The sequence below is a fragment of the Seriola lalandi genome, unplaced genomic scaffold, assembly GCF_002814215.2.
Source record: "Seriola lalandi dorsalis isolate HSWRI2012SDOR001 ecotype SW California unplaced genomic scaffold, Sedor1 jcf7180002054972, whole genome shotgun sequence".
Taxonomy (NCBI): Eukaryota; Metazoa; Chordata; class Actinopteri; order Carangiformes; family Carangidae; genus Seriola; species Seriola lalandi.
The window spans coordinates 3,613,273-3,623,385 of NW_019525660.1; the positions used below are offsets into that span (position 1 = coordinate 3,613,273).

Here is a 10,113-nt window from a genome sequence, read left to right on the forward strand (position 1 = left end):
CATTTACTCTACAGGAAAAATAAGGAGTTAAAAGAGAAAAGATGATTAGGCAAATGGTTATGGCCAAGAACTGTCCATATTTCTCTTACATTGGACTTTTTAGACCTAATTTTATTACAGTAATTTCAAAAAATGAGAAAATTACACAAGTAGCATTTTAAATAATGTGCAATAAAGTGAATTGCTAATGTTTTAAAACTAAAATTTCACTCTGAAGAGAGCACTTTAACAAATAGCCATTTAGAGTTTAAATTGCTATTTATCATACAGACATTCAAAGAGAAACAGGGAGTGCACATTTGGCTCCAAACATGAGAGGACTGTACACAAAGTCTGTTAATTGCCATCTAACAGCATAAATAGCTAAACAAATTATGCACAAATAGAACAAGCTTCTCTTAAACATATTTCATTTCAGAAGCAAATGGGTCATTGGGTTACTAATTATTAATTGTTTCAACATCAACAAACTGCATATTAAATCAATGCAGCTTTTGATGATCAGGAGCCCCACCAACCATGCAACTTCAAACAGCCACATTCAACAATTCTTTCATTCATTTGCATCTGTATATAACAAGGACCACATCCATTCTAATACGAGACCATCTGCATCCATTTCCTGCTCATGTCAGGCAAAGCAAGGCGAGAGCTGTAATTTCATTAAACCTCAGGGAGGCTATTGAGGAAAACCTTTGACATTTCACTGGAACACCTCAAATCAAACACGACAATCAAAAGCAGCCCAGCAGAAGAGGCAATATTTGTGCCCAACAAATGCGTCATCAGCAGCCATGAGGAAAGTTGAAGTTTTGTTCTGCAGTGACACTCGTAGATAGTAGAAAGAAAGCACAGTGCCCAGAACAGGCACAAACACAAATACTGCCTTTATTTCCACTCATGGATTCACAGATAAGTGACGGGAGGGAAAGAAATGGTATTGAGCGGTATTAACACTGATTGAGTGACACAAAGCCAAGCTCTACCCACTGTAGTATTCGTTCCTCAACTCAAGCACAATGGGGGTCCCAGGCCAGTGCTTTGGGGAAATTAGGATTAGAGTTAAATTAAAAGTCGCACAACAGCAACCAGCCAGCACAACAAAAAAAAATAGTTGGGTAAGAGCAGAAAAAGAGCCTGTTTTGTGGTTGAATTGTACTTGCAGCCATGTTGGTGAGCCCTGGGGACTCTGTGAACCCTCAGATGGATGGTGAGAGTTGATACTAATTGATGTATCATGGACGGGCATGGTGTGGAATGGAGTGCAGGGCGTATCGTCATTGACGAGAGGCCCATAGATTAAGCCTGTCAGTTCCCCTTCCTTTTTATGCCTCTGGCAAGGGGCGCTCAGGAGGAATCAATTTTTTTGAGACGCTGTATGGACGGGGACCATAATAATAACGTCATCGTCAGCTCCAGCCAAAATAAGCGTGGCCATCTTGCCCATTCAGAATCAATGTGCCGCTGTCTGTCTCTGCAGTCTTGTGCTAGCTCCTGTAAGTCCGTGTCTGTGCATGGGCCAAGTTCCAGTGCCGGGCAGGACATGGGGTTGATAATGCCAGCATCTGTCAGAGGAGCTTAGATATTCCTTTCCAAGCAAGCAGCAGGGACAGACTACAGACATGTGCCATTCCTTGGCAGCAGAGAAAAAAATGATATGAAATAAAATCAGTCATTCTCTGTGTACTTTCAACTGCACTGGTTCAAGCTTTCCACCACAAACGCTTCAAATATGCTCAAAACCAGTGCGAGCTTGTAAAATTCCCATGGACTTAAATAGCCTAGCTCCGCTTTCTGTCTTCCAAGTTTAAGAATAAACCTCTGCGAAGCCTTAAAGCACACACAGAACAGTGCTACATATATGTCTGGAAATATATATATATATATATATATATATATATATATATATAATATTTTTGTTTGGTTGGATTTTTCTCCAAATGATAAACATATGTTGATGAGCCATAAACAAACACATGGTCAACATGTAATCATTTGCCACTGAACCATTTGCTGCCTATTCCTTATTATCAATAACAATTTACGGTTGATTAAATAATAGTTTTTAAAAAAAGAACTGACATAAACTTAGGAGACCATAGGTAAGATCACAGTTTGTCTTTTTTTTTTCTGTGACTTTGACAGCATTGTTTTAGATGTTCAAGAGTGCACTGACAGGTCTGTAATAAAGTAATTATCACTTTCAAACTCCACCTGATTTTCTTTAGGGAAACACTTAATGTTCTGCCATCATGTTCTTTGATGGGAGCTATACTGGTGAATATACTGTAGCATAGTGGAAAAATGCCGACAACATAAAGTGCAGTCAGTCACATGCTCCTGAGCATGAATGACTGACAGTTTAATGCAAAGTAGACAAGTAAACATGTTACATTCTCACAATGTGTTTCCATCTTTCTTTGTCTGCCTAATTGATGGTGATGAAAACAAACACTGATGCTAAATGTGCCACCGCTCACAATACAAAATTTAAGGATTTTAACATACTGGCAAAATCAATAACGGACACAAAGGAACGTCAACAGCAGGAAGTATATTGAGGTAGATCGTAGCTCATAAATGAAATATGCCACCGCTCTCTGAGAGAAAGAAATACATTGAGGCTAAATTACTGCACTATAGTTTATGATCAACCTGCTGCTCCAGGCACTGCTGTTGCCTTTTTCTCACACTGCACTTAACTGCAGAAGGAAGAACATCAGCAGCATTTTTAACCCTCTTAGCCCTCAACATGTACTGTGGCACTCCAAATTGGACCAAAACTTTCAGGCCAAAGGAATTTTAACCCTAGTTCTGGTGGGTTAATAGCAGAAATCTGAACTCTTCACTGTTGTTATGAACCAACGCAGAGTCTTTAAAACCTTAAAAACATGTGATAAGACAAGAATAGTCACAGAAATACATAAAAAACACAAGGTGCAATAACAAAAGTCCATTTATTGTAATTTGTTGCTGCTGTAAGCGTTCTGGTCTCCTGCACATCTGCGCATATCATGTAACAATAAAAGCACGTTTTAATGTCCATATTGTAATTGACACTGTTAACGAGGAGAGCTTCTACCTAACGCAACGCAAGCCTCTGCAACATCATCTCAGACGGATAGAAATGCAAAAATGTACTATGCACTCTGTTGTACATATGGCCATCAGAAAGCCCCGAGGAAAAGAAAGTCCCCTGCCACCGCCTACGGTTGTTTAACTCGATGACATTAAGAATTTATGAGCTTAAAGATTCTTCTGGCACTCGCCTTATGCGACTTCAACATGTCTTGAAAAGTGTTATGGAAGAGCAAACAAGTTGCTTTGTTGATACTTGCTTGTTTGTCAAGATGCGATTGTATTATGCAAGAGAAGAGAAAATATTTTCACTACAAGTATATCACATCCCAGGCATTTAACAGTGATTCTTGTAGGAGATAGTGTGGCTCTGTCACTCTGTTTTACAACAGTATATTCAGACATGGTGGTGAGTAATTCTAAACTTTTGAGGATAATGATTTTCTTTGCTCTTTTACCCGATAAGATACAGCCACAGAAATATTCACACACATATATTCTGAATTATATTAACAGGTTTATATCAGCAGTGAGAAATATGCACAGTGAAGCTGCTGCTATTGATCTTAGAGCATTTATTAGACAGACACGGGTTCAGTTTTCTACTAAATAAAAACATAAATAAGTGGGGTAAATATATGCCCATATTGCACAATAATGACCTTATTCTCCTTTCCATATACAGTTCAATCACCCTTTATTGATTAACAATGATTGGAAATGCCTCAGAACTAATTCACCACTTGGACAGCATATTAATTGTGGTCAAACTGCCGACTTCTATTCCAATATAAGGAGGAAATTGATTCGCCAGTGTGTTTCATTCGGTTTCATTGTTATTCCTGTGGCACGCTGTTGTTTTTCATTCGGGGTGAAACGGTCTGGGGGTAAAATAGACAAGCTGGAATAACAGAATCGAGCTGCGGCTGCGGACGCTAGGTGTCACCCTTGTGACTTTGAAATCGGCCTGCCCTCGACAGGATGCGGTGGCGGCGGCTGTGCGCGCTGGTGAGAGAGGCAGACAGGCAGGCTGGCTGCATGGGAGGAGTGTGTGTGTGTGTGTGTGTGTGTGTGTGTGTGTGTGTGTGTGTGTGTGAGCGAGTGTCGCTTCTATCTGAATGAGAGGAGCGAGATTACAGGGAGGGTGAAGAGTATGCAATATGTCCAGGGCTACTAGAGGAACTTCATATTCAGCCTCTGTTACATTGGCTGAGTGGTTTTCTTAGTTGTGCTGGCTGACATGTGACGGGAGTGAATTGTTCACGTTACAAGGAGCCTCGATATAATGTCGGTCTGAATTACATGGAGATAAGGCAGAAGGGACGCACTGAATAATAGCTAATAATTGATTTGTTGTTCCTTTTCTTATGATGATTAGCGACAGACTGGAGGTCATTGTCCCCCCCACCTCATTATTAACCTTCATAAATATGGGCTCTGCAGCTGACGGTCTCATAACAGTGAAGGCAGCTTATTAATTTTCATAGGATAAAACTATGTCTTTATTATTATACAGTGTCTGTTTCAGGCGTTTTCATGCACAAGTAGCTGCAGGATTTAGATTTAGCTCATCAGATGTCACTGACAGTGTGAAACAGAGTATTGCTCATGACCTCAAACGAACTGAAATCAATTATGCTCCTAACCAACATGTGGTCTTGACATTTTAAGGAATATGTGATATTTGACTCTTTGTCACAGTGTTTTTTGTGTAATTGTTTAGAGGGCTCCAGGGCAATATTTAGTCGGAAATAGGATTTTTATTTTTGTTTGTGACAGCCAAGAAAAACTGTGGGTTGTGATGTATCGATTTAACCTATGGCCAGATTTCCTCCCAGCATGTTTTGCTACATGGGAACCATCATCTCTAATGTTTGTTCGTTGTTGGGAATTGCCTCACCGTGCTTCCTGCTGCTGCCTAAGTTCAAACGTAGTGCATAGTAAAGGCCATGTTAGGGTACAAATGATGTAACGCAATGCGTACAGTTGCAACCGCTGTATATATCAACAGACCTACACTTCACTTTAAAATATGCAGGAAATACCATTAGGTTATAGAGGGATGCTTGCCTGCTCCGGCACAGAGGTTACCAAACTTTGACATGTCACTGAGGATCAATCAAACACATCCATATGAGCCTGCAGATAACACTCAGGTTTCCCACAGAGAGAATCTGTGTTGTAAAATATGACTTGTTACATATAATTGGCACTGTTGCAGAAGAGAAAACAAGGACACATCGGTGAAAAGTTATCCTTAGAGCATCTCGTCTCTGCCTCTGTTGGGGGAAATTAGTCTGTCACTCTTATTTCTTTGGCACCGATGGGAACTCTTTCAAAGACCCCCCCCGGGTCCCCAGACCCCGATTTTAGAGCCCTGGCTCTAACGATCATCAAATACACAGCTTCGTGTTTCTACTTGTACGCTGTAATTGCCCGTTGAGTCGTCCATCTGCAGGAAAACAGGTAGTTGGCCGTGTTTCATTGCTGTACTTTGCCCCACCCACCAGCAGCTCCAGCCCTCCTGTGTAACCCCTGATTGGCTGAGGGGATTGCGGGTCCTGAGACTGAGCGCTCGACTCGGAGCTGCGAGTCCGCCAGTGTGCACCAGTGAAGCGAGAGGAGCGCTTGTTGGAGTCAACTAGACAGCCTACTGGCAACGAGTGGTGATTTCTTTTTTTCTGCCTCCACCAGGCTGGATATAGGCGACTGTGCTTCTACTTTGCTGCAGCCCAACATGAATTGCGTTTTGTACATACACTAGGCTCTTGCATCGTTTCCTCCCACTGGCTTTTGGCTACATTTTCAACGGATTTTTTTTGTCTTTGTGTGTGTTGTATGGACTAATTGCCGGGATATGTGCAGCCTTTTTCCAAGTGAGATACGAGGAAATTAATTAGTAAGTAAAAGCTTCAAGACTTGCAGAGGGGATGAAAGACTAAATCTGCTGGAAATAAAAAAGGTAATCGGGACTTCAGTGATGTGATGAGACATTCCTGCAATTGCCCCCCTGTTCTGTAGGCAAAGATATCCGGACTTAAGCTGTTGATTAATTTTGTGACTGCAGATCCTTTTAGATTTTTTTCATCAGATGTGCAGTTTGAAAGCCCGTAGCTGCCGTCCGAAGAGGAAATTTTTATTACTGCTTGTAATAGAGGCTATCACACAGAGCAAGATGTGTAACCAAAATGCGACTTAAATATTTGCAGGCACCAAGGCGGAGAATTTAACACGGACTTTTGAAACCCATTACTTGCAGGGAAGATTGAAATCTTTTGTGGACTTGCTCACAGGAATTGTGATTGTGTGTCTATGCAGTTCGAGCATTTTTCCTCCTTTCAGTCCTCCAGAAAATGGACAGTTCATCATATGAGTCATGTGTAAGACCAGTTCGCCGCTTGATAAGAGCTGCACGGATTTACACGCCTAAATCACTGTTGTGAGAAGATTCAGCATGTTTTCACAGATCTGTCGTCCCCAATGTTTCGCCCGCTGCAGTAGACCGGAGGATGTGCTCTGCCTGAGAAGAGTAAAATAGGCTAAGGCACTTGTTAGAATTATAGCTTTCACATCATGATTTAATTTGCATACACAAGAGCTATTCATCACCCAAACACTTTTCTGGACATTTCAGTGAGATGATTCATTTGGAACATTTTTGGTCTTTTCTCTGACATGCATTCTTGTGCGTAATTATTAAGGTTTTTATTAGGCAGAGAAAAACTCAACAGGTACAATGCAAACTAAGGAGATGGAATTAATACAATTAATTGCTGTGTTCCTCTTATTTTGGGTCGGGGCTGAGGCTGTTATCAACCTAAAGTATGGAATAAACGAGGAAATGAAGCCCGGGTCAGTGATTGGAAACGTGACAAAGGACGCACTAAAGCAAGGATTTCAGATTGCACCGCAGCCCCCGTACTTAAGGGTTATTTCCAATTCAGAACCACGATGGGTGGAACTGAGTCCAGCCGGAATCCTTACAACCCAAATGAAAATAGATCGGGATGTAGTTTGTCGACAGAACCCAAAGTGTGTTATTTCCCTAGAAGTGATGTCAAACTCCATGGAGATCTGTGTCATCAAAGTTGAAATTGAGGATTTGAACGATAACGCACCCAGATTCCCAACGAGCCACATTGACATTGAAATTTCTGAGAATGCCTCCCCTGGTACCAGGTTTCCCCTAGAGGGGGCAAGCGATCCGGACTCGGGGATCTTCGGAGTTCAGTCATATTCCATCACCCCAAATGAGCTTTTCGGACTAGAAATAAAGACGAGAGGGGATGGGTCAAAAATTGCTGAGCTTGTTGTGCAAAAATCGTTAGATAGGGAGACACAGTCTCACTACACATATGAAATCAGCGCAGAAGATGGAGGAGACCCTCCAAAGATAGGCGCGGTCCAGTTAAATATCAAGGTAATTGATTCTAATGACAACAACCCTGTCTTTGACGAGCCAGTGTATACAGTTAATGTGATGGAGAATTCCCCTATCAATACGTTAGTCATAGACTTGAATGCAACGGATCCTGACGAGGGCACTAATGGAGAGGTTGTGTACTCGTTCAACAGTTACGTCACCGAGAAAACGAGGGATGCGTTTAAAATTGACCCCAGAACCGGGATCATCACTGTCAACGGTGTTTTGGATTATGAAACAACGCAAATATACGAGATCGACGTCCAGGCCAAAGATCTAGGTCCCAACTCTATCCCGGCTCACTGCAAAGTCACAGTGAATGTTATGGATACGAACGATAACCCACCTGTCATCAGTCTACTCTCACTGAACACAGAGATGGTGGAAGTTAGTGAAAACGCGCAGCGTGGATATGTCATTGCGCTAGTGAGGGTGTCAGATAAGGATTCTGGGGCAAATGGCAAAGTGCAGTGCAGGCTGCAGGGCAATGTTCCGTTCAGACTGCAAGATTATGAAAGCTTCTCCACTATACTAGTTGATGGCAGGCTGGACAGAGAGCAAAAGGACACATACAACCTGACCATCCAAGCGGAGGACAGTGGCATCCCTCCTTTACGCGCCACAAAATCTCTGGTAGTCAAAGTCACAGATGAAAATGACAACCCTCCCCACTTCCTCAAGCCACACTATCAAGAGATGGTGATGGAAAACAACCTCCCTGGTTCATGTCTGCTTGCAGTGTCAGCGGAAGACCCAGACCTGGGGATGAATGGCACAGTTTCATACTCTATAGTCCCTGGTGAGATTAAGCACATGGATGTAAACACATATGTCAGCATAAACCCATCTGGCCGCATTTACTCCATGAGATCATTCGACCATGAATACACCAGGACTTTTGATTTCAAAGTTTTAGCCAGAGACAATGGTAATCCCTCTTTATCAAGTAACGCCACGGTGCGTATTGTGGTGTTGGATGTCAACGACAACACACCTGTTATGACAAACCCTCCCCTGGTTAATGGCACAGCGGAGGTTTCCATCCCTAGAAACGCTGGGGTGGGTTACATGGTGACCCAGGTGAAAGCAGACGACTATGACGAGGGGGAGAACGGGCGCCTGACCTACACCATCTCAGAGGGGGACAGGGCTTTCTTTGAAATCGACCAGGTGAACGGAGAGGTGCGCTCCACCAGGATGTTTGGAGAAAACGCAAAGTCCACCTACGAGATCACAGTGGTGGCGAGGGACCACGGCAAGCCTTCCCTCTCCGCCTCGGCCTACATCGTGGTGTACCTCTCCCCAGACCTGAACGCACAGGAGCCTATTGGACCTGTCAACCTGTCCCTCATCTTCATCATCGCCCTGGGCTCTATCGCAGCCATCCTGTTTGTCACCATGATTTTCGTGGCGGTGAAGTGCAAGAGGGATAATAAGGAGATCCGGACGTACAACTGCAGGTACTGAACAAATCTTGTGTGTGTTCATGTGTATGTGTATGTGTAAGTGTACTTGTGCGTGTGCATGTGCATATGAGAGAGCGAGACAGAGAGAGAGAGAGAGCCTGTGTGTGTGACCGTCATCGTGCCTGAAACTGCGAGTTGTCAGTGCATTGCTTTTGTCATGCAGCATGTAGAGGCCCGACTGTGAGGACTGCAGATTTTTTTTCCACAGCTGTAACTGTGATAGACCCAAATAAACCCGACTGCTTTAAATCAGACGCATTCTGCTGAGGCCCACCGTTCCGTGTTAGGGAAACGTGATTGATTGTTTTAATCCTTCCATTGTAACCAATTGACTCATAAATATGACGGTTCAGCTGTCATGTTCAATTTGCGGGTGTGTTGCCGGACAATTAACATCTCATTGGTTCAATAGCAGTCCCAGACATTTATTATTTAACGTCCACCATGGCTGATTGGCTGTTATCAGCTTTAATCTAGTGTGATTATCCTCCAGGATCATTCAGGTTTACCTCTGTTTTCTTTCTCACCAAAGAAAATCAGCAGCAACAACAACGATAAAATAAAAATGACATAATGTTAATAATTTGAAAATTTATTGCAGTTTTTTTTTTGTTTTATAAAACCATGTAACTCACATCATAGTTATTAACCTATTTAGCCATTTTCCTGGAAAGGAGCGGATTATTATTTTCCGGACCTTGCATATTGAACAGTGTGTTTTGTTCATCAATCTGAACATCAGCTCTGGCTTTGATTTTCCTGTGCCACATTACCACTATAAATTTACATATAGATTGGATTTGAGAATTTAACCTGAAGCTATAATCATATTTTGCTCCAAACATAATTTTGTTGATTTGAAGTGAAGTTAGGCCATTTTTCAAACATGTAGTCCTGAAAAAAAAACCTAAAACCCCCAATATTGCTCAGATTTTTTAAAATTTATTTTCATGTAGGTTAATGTTTGTTTGTTAATGTTTTTTGTTAATTATATTATAATATTGAAATGAATTCTGGTTCTCTCTCTAGCAGCTCTGAGGAAAATCCTGTCACAAAGCAGAAGTACTCCAGTTTCAAGAGTGACTCTACCTCTCAGCGTATATGTACTTAAACTACACTTAAAATGTGTTGTTATACACGCCTGAT

At 42.1% G+C, this 10,113-nt stretch overlaps 1 protein-coding gene across 4 annotated transcripts in view; it reads left to right on the top strand.

The window, feature by feature from the left end:
- Positions 1 to 5,614: 5,614 nt before the first annotated feature.
- The window catches only part of pcdh19 (protocadherin 19), a 54,474-nt gene continuing 49,975 nt past the window's right edge, over positions 5,615 to 10,113 (top strand). The window contains exon 1 of one of the 4 annotated variants that reach the window (XM_087171711.1): positions 5,615 to 8,961. In XM_087171711.1, coding sequence (XP_087027837.1) covers positions 6,815 to 8,961 — 2,147 coding nt within the window. In that variant the 5' untranslated portion in view covers positions 5,615 to 6,814. The remainder of the gene's footprint in view (positions 8,962 to 10,113) is intronic. The other 3 variants (XM_087171710.1, XM_023398069.2, XM_023398067.2) reach the window with 3 other exon arrangements.